General features: G+C 48.1%; 1 protein-coding gene across 1 annotated transcript in view; it reads left to right on the plus strand.

Moving 5' to 3' along the window:
• Positions 1 to 1,192: 1,192 nt before the first annotated feature.
• The window catches only part of LOC128270619 (uncharacterized), a 30,136-nt gene continuing 12,043 nt past the window's right edge, over positions 1,193 to 19,285 (plus strand). The window contains exons 1-5 of the mRNA XM_053008030.1: positions 1,193 to 2,089; positions 6,217 to 6,366; positions 7,357 to 7,614; positions 16,395 to 17,544; positions 18,646 to 18,779. Coding sequence (XP_052863990.1) covers positions 1,193 to 2,089; positions 6,217 to 6,366; positions 7,357 to 7,614; positions 16,395 to 17,544; positions 18,646 to 18,779 — 2,589 coding nt within the window. The remainder of the gene's footprint in view (positions 2,090 to 6,216; positions 6,367 to 7,356; positions 7,615 to 16,394; positions 17,545 to 18,645; positions 18,780 to 19,285) is intronic.

The raw sequence follows: 19,285 nt of genomic DNA on the forward strand, positions 1-19,285 counted from the left end.
GACCACACCTGCCGGCCAGGTGAAGGTGAAGGTGTGCCGAAGTGTGTGTATGTGACAAAAGTCCAACCAGAACATTCCCAGATTGGCTCAATTGGAGAAGCATGTCGGGCACCGGCCAAAGAAACATACCTCAACTCCGGGAGCCCCAAAGGTGGAGCGGGCGCGCTCCATAAAACGGCCAACCCCCCTGAACCTACCTGAAGCAGGTGAATGAATTTTTCACGAATCAATGCACATCCGGCCCATTTTCTACCATCTTCCCCCGATTTACCCTTTCGTCGACCGACCGCGCTCTCCGGTTTCCGGTGTCCGGCGGCTGGGCGAAATCTTTGCATCGAATCTGGGGGTTTCCTGAAAATCCGTTGCGCGCAGCCGGAAGTTAATCCAGTTGGGCTAGAGTTTTACCGACTGGAAATAAGTTTCCGTCGCCCCCGTCGCCCTCGTCGTGTGCTGTTTTCACCGTATGGCAGTCGGGGTTGTAATTGGACCCCAAAAGAAACCACCGAGAGGAAATGTTCGGCGTCTCGGCCGGGTTGTGAGAGTTTTGTAGGTTTTGAGGGCAAACACGATTGGGTTTCGGGAAATGGACCGAAAAACAAATGCATTCCACAGACTGCCTGAGTGTCGTCCATTGGCTGGCGTCCTTTGGGAGTCTGAGAGTCTGAAAACAGCACGATGGCGCCGGTAGATGGCGCTGGGCCTGGCAGGATGGGCAAATTTGTTGAGCATCGGGTTTCCTTCGGGGCCGGCGAAGGAAATTTGATTCAAATTGATGAAATTGATGGCTTCGGCGTGTTGGTGAACGTTCGGCGCACTCCAGAAGACGCCGCCTTTTGGTTGGCCTTTCGCTCACCGTTTCACCAACTTTTACAGCTGTTCCGGTTCCTCGGGGCGATGAAGGGGCGGTGAGATCGAACGAATCGAACACGTTACAAGCTCGTGCCGTCGGAGCGTAGACGGCGTGAACAGTGCCAAAGTGAAAACAGTGAAAACAGTCAGCGAAAGACCGGGAAGTAGCACGTGGAACCGTCGGCACACATCATGCTGCGCATCTGAATCGACCGGTGGAATCGCTCGGTTTCGCACCTTCCCGAAGTGTCTCGCCAGGCTCACCTTCGACTTCCGGTAGGCGCACTGGCTGGGGCCGCGACGTCGGGTGTCTCCGGACCGGATCGCACCCTTTCGGGCAAAAATGACCGACATCAATCGCGGCACGGCGGGCCCGTATCTGCACAAGCACAATGGCCAAATCGAGCCGCAATCAGTGCAATCCCCGTCGGGAGCGGCAGGCTTCGGGGGCGGCTCGTTGAAGCGCAACAATAGCCATCATCAGCGGACGAAAAAGGCCGCCGCCACAAACGGTGGCCCCGGTTCGACCCTCGAGCGCGGCACCAGTGGAAGTAGTGCCGAGTATGGAACCGGACCGGAGCGGAGCGCAGCGAGATCCGGCGCCGGTTCCGGACTGGCGAAGAGCTGGTCCAAACAGTCGAGCAGCTCACAGTCGACGCAGGGGGCCGCCGGACCCGTGGCCGGTGCAGCAACAAAATTAATACCCACCGTTCCCAAAACGGAAGCCACGCTCAGCGACGACTTTAAGCGCTTCCACACGCACCGCAACAGCTACGGTGGGAAATCCAATTTAAATGTAAATAACACCGATCAAACGATAAAGTCGCAGGTCCTGCTACACCAGCAGAAGCTGCGGGAGTACAGCAAGCAGCACCAGCAGCAGCACCTCGACAATGATAGCTACTCGACCTGCTCGTCCTCGCAGTCCGACTATCAACATCCGCAGCACCAACACCAACACCATCGGCTGCATCACCATCCCCATTCGCATCCTCATCATCAGCACCAGCATCACAATGGCCAGTCGAAGCAGCAACCGATCCTGCATCAACCGATGTACCCGGTATCGGCCACGGTGGCCGCCACGGCCACCCTGACACGTGCCGGGGGCTCGATATTGAAAAATGCCACCAACAGCGCGGCCGGCACCGGTAATGATCCGGCGGTCCGGAACACGCTCAAACGGGGCCCGGGAGGATTAAGCACGCTGTCCCTGTGCAGCTGCGATGCGGACACCGAGGTAAGAGCACCGGTCACCGTGTCTTGACCCACTGGCCGACCCACTGGAACGGCTGATTTTTCCTTCCCCGGGTTTCCTTTGTCTTTCCATCCATCCATTCCATCCCGTTTCCCGGAACGAAACCGTGGAGTAGGCGCGATCGCCGATATTGGTTCCCGGTGGCTACGATGACAACAACTTCATTTAATTGCGTTCAACGGTGGCTGGTGGCTTTTTCGGGGAAGAATTGTCGCAGCGGATCCCCCCTCGGGGGGCTTTCTCCAAATTCATCGTCGGGCATTTGCGGATTGGCTTTAATTTGATAAACGTTTCGCATTGTTGCGTGGGGCACGTAGCATTAATCTTGCGGACGGAGGCGGACGGTAACTTCTTTTGCCGCTTCTTTTTGACGGCTTTTTTGGCAGGAACAGGGCCCGTTTTTATTTTTGCTTCGTAAAATGTGCATAATTCTGTGAAAAATTGAATCAGAAAAAACAGGTAATTCTATCAATGAGTTTTCGATCAAGTACACTAAAGGGCAATCAACAGATTATCGCAGTCCTTTGAAAGACAGGGCTCGCCACATTGGAAAACTGCGTACATTGAATTCAATTAATCGAATGGTGGTCCTATTTTTCCTTCCTATTTGGATTCATTTGACAATGTCTTCGTTTTTTAACTAATATAAGGCCTGAAATGCCTATATAGGATGTTTCAGTAACGACACATTTTTTTCATTTGGTTTTAAAAAAATAACGGCTTAACATTTTTCAATGCTTAAACTTTTATTTGAAAGGTTGATTCTTAACATTTTTTATGGAAAAGAGTTTTGGTTAAATGTCCACCACGATTGGCTCGGCAGTAGCCCATTCGGTCGACCTATTTTGAGTACATTTTCGATTGTATCTGATCCTATTACGGCAATAGCAACTTGAATTTGGGTCTTGAGGTTGTCAATAGCTGCTGATTTGATCGCATAACATAAATATCGATTGTGACAGACGCTATATGGCACGTAGCGTCGTCCTGTTTAAACCAAATGCCGTCCAAGTTCTAAGCTTCAAATACGTCGAAAAACCAATCATCCAAAATCCGCACCAAACAGTCACTCTTTGTGGGTGCATTGGCTTCTCTTGCACGACGTGTGGGTTTTTCTGAACCCCAAAAACAACAATTCTGCTTATAAACTTAGAAACCGAGGCGGAAATGAGCTTCAATGAAATGTGCTTTTGACTAATGATTTGGCGACATACCTCTTTGGAAATAAATTTTTCATATTTCCCAATTTTCTGCAACCAAAATCAAATTTTATACATAAATGTCATGAATGTCTTTCAAACAAATGTTCAACCATTAAAAAATATTCAGCCGGTTTTTTATACCGAAATGAAACCATGCATCGTTAAAGAAACACCCTGTAGAATCTAAATCACCAAATTTCATATAAACGGTTTCCTGGCGCCACACACATGCGTCAACAATTGTTCAAAGTTGTTTTGTCCGTTCCAGCGGTTCTTGGAGCATAAGAGTGGTCCTGAATGGCTTGACAGCCATTATATAACGGTTAATACCATTCGAACGTTTGTGATTTTGAAAAAGCAGACTAACCTTGAGCCTTATGTAACATTTTGAACGATTCTGCCCAAGACAAACTCAGCAAGTATTCAAATACTTGCGTTCGGGGAATACCTCAATTTGAGCAGTTTTGAACCAAAACTAATTTAAATATACCCTTCGTACTTGGTCAATTGATTGGAATCCGAAGAAATCAGAAAAGAAATCCGAAGAATGACAATGTGTAAATATATAATTTTCACTGTTTTTGGGACAGAGTCCAAAATGGCAGCATAAGACAACAGTTCGCCCTTTCGCTGTAACTAGTGTTTTAAATAGTTTTCATTTTCCAATCACATATTCCGTTTCCGAAGAGACGAATGTTAGGCTAGTACCGCTCAAAGTCTCTATAATAGAAAAGAAAAAAATACATATTCCGTTTGACTGTAATGATCCTGACCCTGGTGAAGAACGCCCCAAAACCTTAGATAACTGTCGCTTGAGACGGTGTTATTATTTGACCAGAAATAATCTATCCACGGCACGGCGAATGATCCTTCATTCGGCAGCCATCCAGTGAGCCACCTTTCTTGACCATTTCCGCCCCCGGGCGACCCGGTAGTTTGTAATTAATTTTGTTAATTATATTATATTATCGTTTTTTTCGCTTCCTGCCCCCGAAGTGAAGGACGGGCAGCTGACTGACTTTGCTTCCGGGTCCGGTCCAGGGCAAACGTTGCATCGATAATGAGAAACCGGAAGCTGTGGTCGTAATCGCTGGACGCTAACGAAAGCCTCGTCGAAACTAACCGAAATGGATGGAAATTTTAGCAAATGGTGGAAAATAAAAACAAGATTCACCGCAACGCGAAACCAAACCAAACGGAACCCGTAGCCATCCGCAAGCAACAAAAACGCTAAGAAATGGAATAAGCCGGATTAAACATTCCTTCTTATCGCCGAGATTCAAATTGGGAATCTCATCTTTACCAACGGGCCGCCATCTCGGGCGCTTCCTGCTGCCCGACGGGAAACTTTAACAGGTCAAGTGCTTCAGGCGTAAAGTGGAAGGCCTTTCTGAGTTTCGTTTCGCAACCGCCACCACGATGACGGCGACGATGATGATGATGCTGATGATGATGATATTGCATTCCGCTCTTCCAGGTCTTTTTGCAAAGTCAAAGGCTGTCGAACTGACTAGCCGTCTGATTCCTGGATAGTCCGCCAGATTACCACCGCTTCACATAAACAGCATCTTAGCGAGCTCCTCTAACCCCGGGGATGGGTTTTATCAGCTTAAAACGGCAAACATTCGTCAGCCGGACCGTCCAAGCGAGAAGACCGCCACACCGAGTTATTATTTGATCAGTAATTTTGATGAAACTCGGCCGGTGTCTCGTAGTGGGAACAACTGGTGGATCATTTTACTAGAATTGAAATTAGAGTCGAATGAAAGTGTACGCTCTACAGTTGCGAACGGACCAAACCATAGCTTTAAGTAGCATTCAGGGCCATATTGCTGAACACGTTTTTCTTCCTGATGATAGACCCCTGCTTTGCGCCCCTTACGATAAACGTACGGCTGCAATCAACAGAACCGCAACTGCGAAAGCGAGAGGAAGCATGAGCACGCTCTGGAGCAAGAGTCAGATTGCAGTCTCGAGAGTCCAATTAGTTCCGTTTTGTAAGTCGATTGGCCACAAGATCATGCTAGGTGATCCAGGTGAACTACTCCATTAGTTCCAACTCTGAACTCTGGAGCACCCACTCAACAGCCGACGCAAAGGGCAGTAATCCGCCTCCATCCAGCAAGGGCGCCACTTCGGGAGGTGCGAAGTCCAAGGGCGTACTACGGATTCATACGAATATATTAGCCTCTCACACAGTAGCACTACGAACACTTTGGGCACACACACACACACACGGAAAAATGGCTCAATTGACTAGCCTTTTCCGGTGGCGCCGTGTCCGGCTCCGGGTGCCACTCCGGGTCCGGGAGGCCCGAATGTGTGAAAGTGTCACTAATATGGTCTAATCTATCATTCCATTACTGTTCCTGCCATTTTCATCCCAATTAGTTTTCGGTTTGATGTGTTCCTGGTCACGATGGCCCATCAACGTCACCATCCGCCCCGACATCGCCCAACCAGACCATTCCGGAGGCCTCGCTGTCCTGCGTCCGGCAAAGTTTGTTAAAATACTTCCCTCATTCGGTGATTCGGTTCGCCGAACTTTTGCCGATCACACATTGCGTCCACACCGAAATCGGGCCGATACCGGCCGTGGCCGTGGACGTGGTTTATGTAGAACGACCCCGTGACCATTTGGGCCCGGACCGGGGACCACCGGGTTTTAGCCCGGGTTCGATCGGTCCGGCGCTTCATAGCCAATTTTGCGCGCCCCACCCTGTGGCTCCGGTTTCACTTCTCGGTGTTCCCATTTTTTCCCATTACGATTGCCTCCCGCCTCCCCCGGACCTGTCACTATATTGCCGTCACTCCGGTTTTATCACCATCGTCCTCCGGCTTCATCGTCCGCCATTTTCACGCCCCCGTGTGTGTCTGTGTCTGCTTTTTCGGATCAAATATTTACAGATAATACCAAATCCATTAAGGCCATTATATCAGTACAGCCTGGACAGGAAAAATCCTCGCCAGCACACGTACACGTGCGAGCAGAACGCCCAGATACTGCTGCGCCTGGAGAAGGACCGCCAGAAGAAGTTCGGCTCGATGGGCAAACTGGTAAGTGTTTCGGTTGGTTTTGGCATCAGAGTGGCTGGGGATGGGTGCGGGAGGTCGTGGTCCTGGGCTGTGATTTCTGTTGCTGTGATTGTGGCCTTCCACCGTCTGTAAGCCGTGTCCGTCCGTGTGAGCGCATGTCAGCAAACTTTAATGCTTTTGACATCGCACCGACCCAGCCAAACCTCAGGGTTGTTAGTGTCTCAGCAGTTGAACAGCAGTTACAGGTATGGTTAGGCCGACACACTTCCTTCGGTGGCCGAATCCATCGACTTGGCTATGGTGGCAATTAATGCTGCTTCTGAGGTCTGAGATGTGTTTCAGCAAATTATCTGTACCTTCAAAGCGAAATACAGACAGAGCGAGAGAGTAGACTGTCATCCTTTCATCTGAAGCCTCTGTAGGGCCTACCACGCAGCTCGACCCACTCATCGTGAGAGCCGGCCCTTTGCTCGAACCTCGAGCCTCGAGGTTCTTGGAAGTTGTTGCCGGTCTGGCATCAAATTTAAACAGTGACAGAAACAATTAGCGTCGTTGCCCGGAGTGAACGCCTCCGGCACCCGGTGCCTGGTGCCTGGTGCCTAGTGCACGGCAAAAGGCTTGAGAAAACTAATTTGCTAATGAAAACTCAACCACCAGAGCCGAGCAGAGACAGTCGCAGTCCTGTCGCCTGCCGCTGACATCCGGCTAGTCGGTTGCGGCTTTCGGAGCCATCATCGCTGTGTGCCGTGGGCGACCTGCACTGACACGCGCGTCGAACCCTTTGACACACAGGCTTACTACCTTCACCACACACACACACACGCGCGTTGCAGTGACCGGCACACCGGCACACTTTGATTGCAGCCACAACCACAACAAAGCACCACGCGACCCAACCCAGCCCAGCCTCAATGTTTTGTGGAGCAAGTTTTGCGTGAAAAGTGGCGTAAAATGGAGACTTCTGACTTACCGCCTACTCGTTTGCCTACTTACCTTTGCTTCCGTCTTCAGCATCTTGCCACGTCAACCGGTGACCTCAGCAACGGAGGCGGTCCAGCAACGGTGGTGGTGCCCCCGAGGCACTCGAGCATAACCGGAGCCTCGGTGCCGACCTCGTCCGTGTCGACGCCAACGCCTACGCCCCTCCACCACCAGTTACCACCACCAGCGGGTGCCAAAGGGGGCTCCAATCCCTGCAAAGCCATCAATGTGCTCTCTTTCGACTGCCAGCGTGGATCCGGGTATCCGAGAGGCGATAATTATGCGGAGGTAAGTGAGCGCGCGTGGTCGCACTTAGTTTAAACCATCCGGCCGGCCACCCTCCCGAAATGTCAAGTGTGTGAAGGACGAGTTTCCGAAACACTGCTCGGCTTCCCTGTGTCCAGGTGCTGAACGGTAGACGGGCCCTCTCCGTCGTTACGAAGCGGCAGCGCCGCGTTCGTCCGGATGTGTCAAACTGGGGGGAACTGATGAACCGGTTTCCGGTGACGACGGCGAGTTCTCTAGCACCACGTGCGCATATTTATTATCGCGCCCGAGCGCAGTTAGCAATTTTTTCGGGGCCACCATTTATCACGCCCACCAACATTACTCCCACGGTGCGCCGCGCATCTGTGCCCCAGGAGTGGTCACCAGCTGTCAAATTTTGGCGAAACCAAAAACCAAAACAAAAACACCGCCAACACCCGGGCCGATATTAGTCGGGCAAGTCAGGACGCTAAGCGATCGGTCGCCACTGGAAAACTCTTCCCAGCCTGGCGGTGGCAGCCTGGACAGCGAGAGAAAAAAGAGCAGCCTTTATCGGCACCAGGGAACTGGGAAATGGCACTGGAAAATCGAAGTTACAAACACATCCCTCTGCCCGTCCACTGCCGACCCGGCCAGCGAGACACGCCCGATATCTATCCGTCGCTGGCTACTTCCGGTCATAAATTATTGGTCCGGGCTGTTCCCGTGGACCGGGCGGCGGACCGGGCGGTGTTCCGGCGTAAGCCAGCTAAAATAGAACGAAATTTATTGACCGTACTATTTTGCGGCAGAAAGGTTTTCGGAGTATTATTTATGGAATCCTCTTCCACGAGCCGGGCCCGGGTGGGAGGGAAATTGCACATTCTTCCTGGGATGGCCGGGACGAGAATATATCTAAAGACCGGTGTGTGTGTGTGTGTGTGTGTGTCGGTAATCGAACAACTTGAAGGATGTGTACAAGGGGCCGCTTCAAAGTTTGCCGGTTAGATGGAATTCCGTTTGCAAATTGGCACTCCATTTTCACGCCCCAGCTGTTGTGACTGCGGATAAGCGGATTCTGATAATATCACCGAAATTGTTTCCGACTTTCCAAAGGCCGGCCCGACGTTGGCCGGCGTTTGCAACGTTATTATTATTTTCCCTTTTCCACGGACGGACGATTTATGGTGCCCGATATGCGGGCGACGATAAACAATCGGCGATCGATGGGCTGATAAAAAAACGGCGCTTCCCTGTAAAGTGCGCTATTGATTTCGGTTCAAGTATTTATCGGAACCACAACTCGGACCTCGGTCAATCTGCGCCGGTTGAAAGCGGTACCCAAAAACACCTTTAATGCCTTTCACGGTATGTCAAGTTTTATTCATACACTTTACAAAACATTTTTACTCTAAATATCCAAGATTGGGTTTAAATATGCTCTATCTGGCTCTATTATAAAATGGAGCCTAATGTTCAGGCCTAAAGTTACATCGTTCGACATCTTTTTAAAATAATATTCCCAACTCAAACAGTTCACGATGGCTACGTTAATGAGAGCAAAAGTAACGTAACGAGCTACCCTAATTTACTCCACACTCCAATTCACTTCGCTGGTTGATTTTTTTCGAATCGTAGCCTTCGAGCGACAACTGCCGTAATTTCAGGTCATTTAGATGATTTGTTCATCAATTACAGAGTTCCAAATACTATGGTTGTCAGTTAAGCGGCGAGAATATCGATCTGCCCGCTTAACTGTCGGAACGACTGCGCTACCGGCCACGGGAGAGCGACCTCGCTTCGAACGCCGCTACAAATACCACCAGGCCGACCGGGTGAAGGTCCTCGCCCGATCGGCCTGTGCGCGAGGAAGCGTGATCGGACAAGGGGACTTGGATTCCAGAAGCGACCGCGATAAGTCACGGAATTTTTTAACCGTTCCGTTCCCGTTCCGTTCCCGTTGCCGCTTCCGTATAATTCGGTGCTTATGTTCGTTTCGGTGCTTATGTTGATGGTTTTTTTCGTGGCATGTGACACGGACAGACGGGAGAAAGTAACAAAACAATGGGCCAACTGTACAGCTCTTGGAGTAAGGGTACTAGAATATTGAAATTAAATTTGTAAAAAAAGAATACTCTGTTTCCGGATTTCTGTCGCCAGAATTATTGACGATGTTTTGCTTGTACATATTTTAATTAACATCGTTCGGTTTATTTATTCAATACGTTTTCCTATTTTCTTTTCTGTTTTCAAATATTTCATATGTGTTTAAACAGAATGCGGAAACGACACGGAAACAGCCACGCCAAACGACTTGGGAAATCTTTTCAAAACACTCGGCAACCACATATTATGTCTGGTTTTATCGAGAGTGCAATATGCATTTTGATGACCGTTTGTTGCACGGAATTGTTTCCCTCTTTTGTCCCTAGCTTGGCGTACGGCGCCACCCGGAGGGGTCAAAAACCGCTGGCCGGTGTTTTATCATTTGTTAGACAGCGGAAAAGGCGGTCTAGGCGGTCGGACACGCCGAAAAGGAAAAACTTTATCCTTGTGCACGCGAAAAGCTCATCGCGTCTAGACGAGCGTGACAGACGAGGTCCGGAGGTGGGTGGAAAAACTCGCCCCATGCACATGCGGACAGGACGTGGCTGGACTCGTGTCCTGATTTTCTGCTTGTTTAATTTTTTGCCTTCACCCGTTCGGACATCATTCAGCGGTGTGTTCTTTTGTTGGCTGTAATGGAATTTTTAATGTCCTCCTGCACCGTTCGTCAGATGGATGGTCTGGATGGTTCGGCTCCCAAAAAAAAAACATCAAAACGATACCCGACAGGGCGGGAAGTTTGTTTGAACTCGGGAAAAGTCGTATAAATTTTAAATATACTTTCAGTGCAATGTCTACATGTTCATCTTTTGACTTTCACGGCTCATTCCGGATGCTTGCGAAGAGTGAATGCTTGGTTTAAATTAACCGTTGCGTGTTATACCGTCCACATCACGCTCAACCGGAACTAGCAGGCTGTGAGAGCTGATTTTAGTTTGCTGTAGACAGCGGAAATACATGTGAAAAGCCCTGCAAAAGCAAATTCAATCAATGGCAAAATACTATTCCGTTCTGCTCGGAAACCGCCCCCAGAGGTGTTTTCGCATGAATCCTGATTTGTACATAAAATGTGTAATCCACAACCCACCTACGGTCTGTCCCGCGGTGTGCAACTAGCAGTGAATTGTTTTCGCACAATCTCCACAACAACAAACAGGGTACGCAACGGCCACTTCATTCCGGGATTCGGTTTCAACCCCGGAAGCATCTGGAAGCTTCCTCGTTCCGTGCCATAAACAGTCGGTCCGTGGTGATCGAATCCGAGGCATATCCGGCCCGGTCGCTGATTATTTCACGTGATCAGCACTCCATTCGGCGGCCCTGTACGTCCGACCTGTTCCGAGGTCAGGTCGCTCGAATCTAGCACGCTTCCAATGGCCCCAAGCGGAAACGGACGAACCGTTCATCAACATCCGACAAATGACGCCCAACCGATGACCTGATCAACCTCCAAGCGTCAGCACACCATCAAACGGGCCTCCTCCTTCCTTGTCTCTCTCTCTCTCGGGCTCGCTCTCTGGCTTTGGAACATAATATTTGTTTTATGAGATTTTTATTGAACACCATAAAATACACTCCCACCGGAATCGATCGTCGTTCGGAGTGCACCCGGCAGGACAAACGAGCCTTCGCGAAAGCGCGCAGCAAAGTGAAAAGTACAGCTTCATGGCAAACAAATCGAAGAAAACCAAAAAAAAGCAAGCAACATTTACTACTTTGGCAATCACAATTTGTGAGCGATGACGAATTCGTTCGGGCGCGAGTAGCGACCGTAAAAAGGGACCGATCCTGTGTTTCCTTAATTTTATCGCCAAAACACGGCGCGGTGATCCCACTCAACGAGCAGCGGAAGTAAAACGGACTTTAATAGTGTGCCGGAAGTGCACTTCGGACACGACCTTGACCGTAATGCCGTGGATCAAATGTCGCAAAGCAGTGATAAAGTCGGTGACGGATGAGTGGCGAATCTTGGGCCATAGCTGCCTCTAATGCGTTCACTTGAAATCATATAATCTTCGATGAAGCTGAAACGGTTCTCCGTAAAGCGGTGCGCAGAATCCTAAATGAGTCTCAAACTGTTTTCCGAAGGGGTTAAACATCGAGCAATGCTAGTTCTGTTATTAACATACAGCTGCACTTAAAAGGAAACTTTATTATATTTAAACAAAAATAAGTCAAAGAAATGTACTAGGTGTGTGCGTTGAGAAGTGAAATTTTAGAATGATGACTGTACCTGCCGATTGGGACTTCCCAGTTTTGCGGTTCGTTCATCATTACCTCATTTTGACATCAGGTAAATCAGTCCAGGTCGCAAAAAAAATTAATCAGTTATCAAACGACCGTTGAAAGGGTTAGACCATGCCAACTTTTGTGCCTGAAAATGACGTTTTGCGGGGATTATTATTTTTCTGCCCCTGTCGAAGAAAACTGCTTCGGAATCGCACCAAATGCTTGTCGGGACTTGGTTTTGGAAGATCGCTCTGCTTTGACTGGTTTAAAAAACTTCAAAATGGCGATTTTGACTTTACAAAAAATAGCGTCGAAGGACCAAAAAACGGACTTTCTGATGGGACAGAAAGGTGTGGTGTTTCACAAGCTCCTAAAACCTGATGGAAACGTTAATTCCGATCGCTACTGACATCAAATGATCAATTTGAACCATGCATTGATCGAAAACGACCAAAATGCAATTCTAGTGGGTTCCAATGGGGGCGCCTGGTGGCCCGTGGAATCAAGCACCAGGCGCCCCAAAAAACAAAACTGTTTCAGGATGCTACCAAATCACTTGGATAGGAGCTGTTATCCCTCCCCGCGTTATTCACTAGACTTGGTTCTTTCCGAATATCATTCATTTTCATCGATGGGACACGTATTGGCTGAGCAGCCCTTCGTTTTTCCACGAGGAAGTCGAAATTGGATGACTAATTAGTTTACTTAAAAAGTCGAAGCATTCTTTCGTCTGAGAATCCATGATTAAGCAGAGAGATAGGAGAAATGTATAGCTAACGATGGCACATACTTCGAATAAAAAAGAAATTTGCATAAAAATTTTAGAAACATTTTTTGTGTGTTAAAATATTTCACTTCTCAACGCACACACCTAGTAATTAATATTCTCATTTGTACTGAACGTACTTCCACTAATTAGTAACTTGCAACATCTGTTCAGAGCAAAATAAAGACTTGATAATAAATTTTCAAACACAAGTTTAACGTCGAGAAAATGTTTATGAGCACGTTCCGTTGAACGTTGATAATCTAATCTAATCTGTTCACAATGCACAGAAAATCTCTGATTGACATCATTTGAGCACAATGCGTATATTTCATTGCGACCGTGCGATTGTCAATCACATTTTGACAAACTTGTGTTTGAAACAATCAAGCATAATTGCAGATATTATTTAAAATCTCCCAGTTCCGAAGGAGCTGGGCCGAGCATGTTTTACCGTAAAGTCAACATCTCAGAAGAAAAGATAGATCTGTTCAATAGAAAAGATGTTTCTTATATTAAAAAACAATATTGAAGAACAAACCACATCGTTTCGAATCGTCTCCATGTGCTGAATCCTTCTGGACGTCATTTCGTTGGGTTATTTGCATAAGTACTAGCACGCAGCATCAGATCACGGTGCTTGAATGAAATATTTTCGGGATTTATTTTGTTTGTTTTTCATGTCTGGATCCTCTTACGAAATAATAAGCACTATAAGTGGGAACTGACAGGGAAAGTGAACAAAAAATTAACAAGCCCGAAAGACGAGCCTGAAACCAAGAAGATTGATTCGCCCCGAAACCGTGCTCGGTGATGATGAACTACCATTTCGTAATTCCTTTCCATTTCGAGGCACTTTTTTTGTTTCCTACCCATCGGGCGCATCGGGCCGGCACGGTTTGAATGGTCGGCTTCCGCGAGATGATCCTCCATCTTGATTTGTAATTCTTCTTCATCAGCAATCATGCACTCATTACTCAAATCCCTAGAAAAGCTGGTCCCGAGGCGCGCTGCGTTGATGGTTGGGAATCAACTCATTTCCGCAAAACAAGGGCCCAAAAAAGCACCACAAGAACCGCAAACATGGAATCACCATAAAAAGCCTAGTGAAAGTGAAAAATTATCAACCCCGGGGATCCTCGGGCCTGCTGTCGACGCGAGCATCCACTGCGGAACGGAGAACCTTACCCTTCGGAACAGGAAGCTCGAACGGAACCACACAAAAAATGGAACACAGCCGCTGAAGAGCAAAAAAAAGCGTATTTTGCCCAATAGACAGATAGACGCGAACACGAGCAGCCTACGCGGCCCGACCCGACCCAGCTGGCTGTGCATTTCAGTTCTGTCCTCGGGAAACATTTATTCTTCTCATTTCCATTACGGGACAATGTCATAAATATCCGCTCCATCTGCCTTGGTCAGGTCATTTTTCTGCCAGCACATGAAGCCGAACAGCGGATGGCGAGCATAACGTCGTTGCGCCCAATACTTGCCCCACTCCGAGAGGCAGCCCATCCCGCCCCGCGGCCTTATTCCTGTTTCTGCGGTTTTGCACGACCAGAACATTACCGGTTTGCATCCTTCGCGCTGACTGGCGACGCTGCTGACTATCGTCCTCCGGTGCCACCAGGAACCGCACCAGGCCAAGATGAGATACAGATGCGTAAAATTGTGCCACCATTTTGTCATCGTTGGGCCCACGGTGGGCCCAACGTGGCAGCAGCCTGGCTGAGGCTGAGAGGCTAGTTTGTGCCGGTGGCTCGGTGCAGGAGCAAATGGATTTCTTTCCCCCGGAAAACCATTTATTACGTGATTATGAAATAGTTCCATTGCTTCCCCCCCCCCGGGGGCCGAGAACTATGACAAACAGCGGTTTAAAAGAGGTTCCCTGTTTTGCGAATCTCATGAAAATAAATCAGACGGCAGACGTGCATGCGACAAATAATTAATTGCAAAATATGAAACCGGATCAGAACGGTGAACTGCTTGCGGTAGCTGAGAGCCTTCGCCGCTTAGAAGGGGAGTGAATGGGAGCAAAGTGGCATCAGTGCACCTACCATAGTGATACTTTTAGTAGAATAAAAAATCAAATTGCAGATAAATCTATTCGTTTGATCGATAAAACGCAGTTTTCACAAAATGTCAGTTACGCAGCATAGTATTGAGGATGGTGAAATCTCACAAAAGTATGCTTTCCATAAAAGACAGATTGGCCAAACTGCAGTGCTTTGGAAAATGTATGTTAAAGGGTCTTGAAAACTGCACAAGTTATGTTACATTTGTTATGTCCTCGTCATGGGAACAACCCCTAAATAAGCCCAATGGGATGGGAGCAGCCCAGGTGCATTTCAAAACGTGGATCGGTTCCAATTCGTAGAAAGATAAGCAGCTCCCTTGAGGGCTACAGCACTGGACTGGAATTAACACTGTGGACAAAAAGTAAGGAAAATTGTGATTTCACTAGGGATAAATGTTTTTGTTTTTAAGTTGACAACGCTGTCTCAAATATCTGTGTCAAATTGTACTCCAAAATACTAATTAGTGTTTGCGAAACGGGTCCTTTTGAAAATAGCTAGAAGTGAGTTCTTCGATTTTCAAAATGATAGAAACTGTTCAGCATCCCCATTAAATTTTGTGTGTGGAATGAAACTGCTGCTGCCAAAAAAGATAAAATTGTTTCAAAAGCCCTTCGGTGAGCAAGCTCTATCAAAAACAAGAGTTTATAAGTGGTACAAAATGTTCGAAGAAGTTCTGGAATGTCGATTGGAGCCAAAAATCGTTTCAGCATCACATTTTCGTGATCAGTTCGACACAACCTCGACCCACGTCGATGGAGCAGTCACCTGACTTAGCATCAAGTTACTTCTGCTTATTCGCTAAATTCAAGAGGCAGCTCCGTGGGCACCGTTTTGAATCTATAGAAGATATAGACACCGAAAGCGCATTGAAGGTTACACCGGATGAAGACTTTACGGCATGTTTTGAAAATTTAAAAAAACGTTGGCACGAGTTTATTGCATCCGGAGCGAGGCTACTTTGAGAGAGATGAAATTAATTTAGAAGAATAAATATAGATGTTTTAGTTATAAGCCAATTCTCCTTATCTTCCTTCTTCGCGACTCCTTTTCATTTTTGAATAAAAATGGGCCAATGGTGCCGCCTGACAAAAATCCGCACCGAACAGTCACTCTGCTTCTGCTTAAAGCTTAAATGAAATTAGCTTTTCCAATTGAAACCTTTTGAGTTGAAGACTCACCACTTTTGAAATAAATTTTAAATGTTTACCAATTATTTACATGCATATGGCGTCCCATTTCGTAAACGATTTTCGTCCCGACGATTCGAAAATCCAGTAATCGATAGTTTAAAATCCAACCACTAGATAAACCACCGGACCATATCATTTAGAAGTTACACCGTTGACCATCGGTCCGTTAACGCTCAAACTCGAGAACTCGATGACTACAGGGAGGAGGGCTAGTTTTACGTGCATAATTTCAAAGCCAAATATAGTCTTCCCTAGCACCAAACGCCATTTATTCGTGAAACAATACGAGGGCGTGGGTATCACCCAACGCTTTAACTATCACTTCAAGAGTCTTGATTTCAAACGCACGCACCGACCGCCGAGAGAGAGCTGGCCACAACGTCCCGCACGGATTGGTGTTGTTTGTGCCCGACTCCGAATATTGAATGTCTACACTCTCTGCTCCACTTGCAGGATGATTCGTACAGCGAGGACATGATACCGCCACCGCCGCCACCACTGAACCGACGCCCATCGTACGGGTACGGCTGCATAATGCAACCTGTTGCCGGGCCGGATCCGGCACCGGGCGAGCTGCCGGTGAATGATTTGACAGCGCCGTTGGCCAACGGCAACGGCACCGGCATCGGCTACCATCCGATGCACCAACCGGACTTGTTTAACTTCGCATCGGCAAACGGGTCGGCCAGTGACACGCTGAAGTCAACACTCAAATCCACCAAACCGTCGACAAACAGTAAAACGACTTCCGGCGTCCCGCCGAACGGTCCGAAAGGCAAGTCGAAGCTGAACGACCCCCTGCCGGTGATGATGGTGGATTTGATGAACGGAAACGCCGCGGTCACCGGAGCACCGCCCGGCGGGTGCAACGGAACCGGGAGCGGGGACGCCGGCGTGAAACCCTATCCTCCGTACTACTTCGATGATAACTATCTGCAGCACCACTACTACTACCAGAGTGCGGCCGGGGACGACCGGTTCGCCGAGTCGGTCGATCTGCCGGCCAAAGAGCCGATGACCGATGGCCAACTCTTTCTCTACCATCAGCATCACAACCCGCACCTGCACCACCACCACCACCCGGACCCGATGGGAGGCTACATCCCGAACTACGATGCGCTCAACCTGCCTGCCAAGTACAACACGATCGGCGCCAACGGCCACCTGCCGGGCGAGGTGCCCCTGCCAGGGCACCTGGCCAGCCTGGGCGGTACCTGGAATCCGGCGGAGGGTGCCACCGTGGTCGCTGGTGGCGGCGCGGGGCTCGGAATCGGCGGCGATCATCATGCCAGTTCCTGCAACATCAACCAGTACGGCGCCGGTGGGGCGTCGGCCAAGAGCAATCTCGTCGCCTCGCACAACCATCACTTCTCCAACTCGATCAGCAACTTCAACTTCAACCCCTCGCAGTACTTCGGTTCGGCGCTGGATCCGGCCCCCGGCACCACCATCATACCGGGCGGTCTCGGCGGTGTGATGGGGCCCGTCGATGGGTTCCCGTCGTCCTGCAGCCTCAACGGGACGCCCAACAAACAGCAGCACCCGTGGAAGCACCGCCAGTGCCCGAGTCGAGGCTCCAGCAGCACCGGATCGGGATCATCGAGTAAGTGGTTCGCAAACGGCAACACCAATGGGCAAGGGGCAATACACACACACACATACAGCAAGTCACAAAGATATTTTTGTTCACGCTCCAAATGAGCAAATGTGCTATTGTTTCACTTTATTGGGCGAAAAATCGACCAAAGTGTTTGGACACGATGGAAAAGTTACTGGAAAATGCCCGGAAATGCTATTCATGGTAGCCAATCGCTCGGTCTTTACCCGTTGCACTGTTTACTAGTTTTCTGGGGATTTTTTAGTTTTAGTATACTACAGTTTTTGCAAATTTTTAATTTTTCTTTATCCTTTGTATTTTACTCCACAAGTTAAATGGTTGTTTGGGCGTCTGGAGCCACAATAATTGAGTAACAACTCAATTGTTTGCAATTTCCGTCCCAGTGGATAGATCAATCCTATCATAATAAACACACAATAAACACAGCGAGAATTACTCGTTCGAAATTTTCTGCTAAGGTGCTCTGCTCTGGTCTTTGAATTCTTTATGCCAACTTAAACTGGCCAACCAGTAAAACGTATTCAGGCCATGCTTGAAGACTTCTTGTCAAATTCTATAACTAAAACTCATTTTGAAGTGCCATTTAAAGCAAATTTCCATGATTTCTATGACGGTTGTGCAAGGAGCTTTTGTTAAATTTTTTGCAATGGTTGCAATCGATGCTAGAGACCTACGGCTTCTCATTTTTTTTAAACTAACAAATATTTGGAAAGTAGCAATAATTATCTCAATAGTCAACGCGTTAATATTTTGTTCTGGGTAAGCCTTACAAGCCAGATTAAACTGAAGACAACATTGCAAAAAGGAAGAAATTCATACTTTAAAATTACCGTTATAGGTCGAGAGAACGATCACAGGCGTTAAACCTTTCTTTCAGTTAGTCGGATTTTGGTGGAAGATAGGAGACATGTCGTGACAAAATCTGCCAAAAGATCTTGGAAAGCGTCAACTTTGATGGAAGATATTGGCCAAAAACCCAACAAGAAAAGTAGAATGTCCCTCATATTCACCAATTATAGTTCTTCTACGGTACAGCTGTATGACAATTATTTAACATTTGTACATTTTGTGGTTTCGAAATTACAGGGCTGCCACTGGCACATTACAGCGTAGGCACAGTTTTTGAATATATCTGTCAACGCATCTGGGGCACTGAAAACCCTCAATCGATTGAAAAAATGCCGCTACACCCAGAAAAGGAGACTCCAGGCAACGAGACTGTAACTGTTCTATTTTCCTTCAATCAATTGATAGAAAGTGCAAAGCAGTTCTCCTTCAAATGCGTGAAAAATAACGAACATTTTGCTGGCTGCTGAAGAGCCGCGTGAAAATGTTATGATTAAAAAAGGATTCCTACATTAGAAACTTCTCAAAGCACGATCTCGGTCCGCCCCGCCGGGCAGACAATTGTTCTCGGAAGATTATTTCGTTGATTATTTCGTTTTGCTTTCGCTCCGATCCCGTGGACCACGGGGGGCCCGACCACCTGCACCGAGGGCAGAAAGGCGGGCGGGTACGGAAGCTGGGAACTATCCACATTAACATCACTATCAGGAAACACACACCGACCGCTAATGAACAATATGAATCTACTTTGGTTTGCATTGCGAATGGCTTTGCTGCCCATTGTTGGAGCACCTTTCCGCCGTGATTCACACCACGAAAGGTCCGGGTGGGGGGCTGCCGACCAACCACCATCACTAACCCCAAGAGCTGCTGCAGAAAG

Source organism: Anopheles cruzii, chromosome 3 (genome assembly GCF_943734635.1).
Source record: "Anopheles cruzii chromosome 3, idAnoCruzAS_RS32_06, whole genome shotgun sequence".
Taxonomy (NCBI): Eukaryota; Metazoa; Arthropoda; class Insecta; order Diptera; family Culicidae; genus Anopheles; species Anopheles cruzii.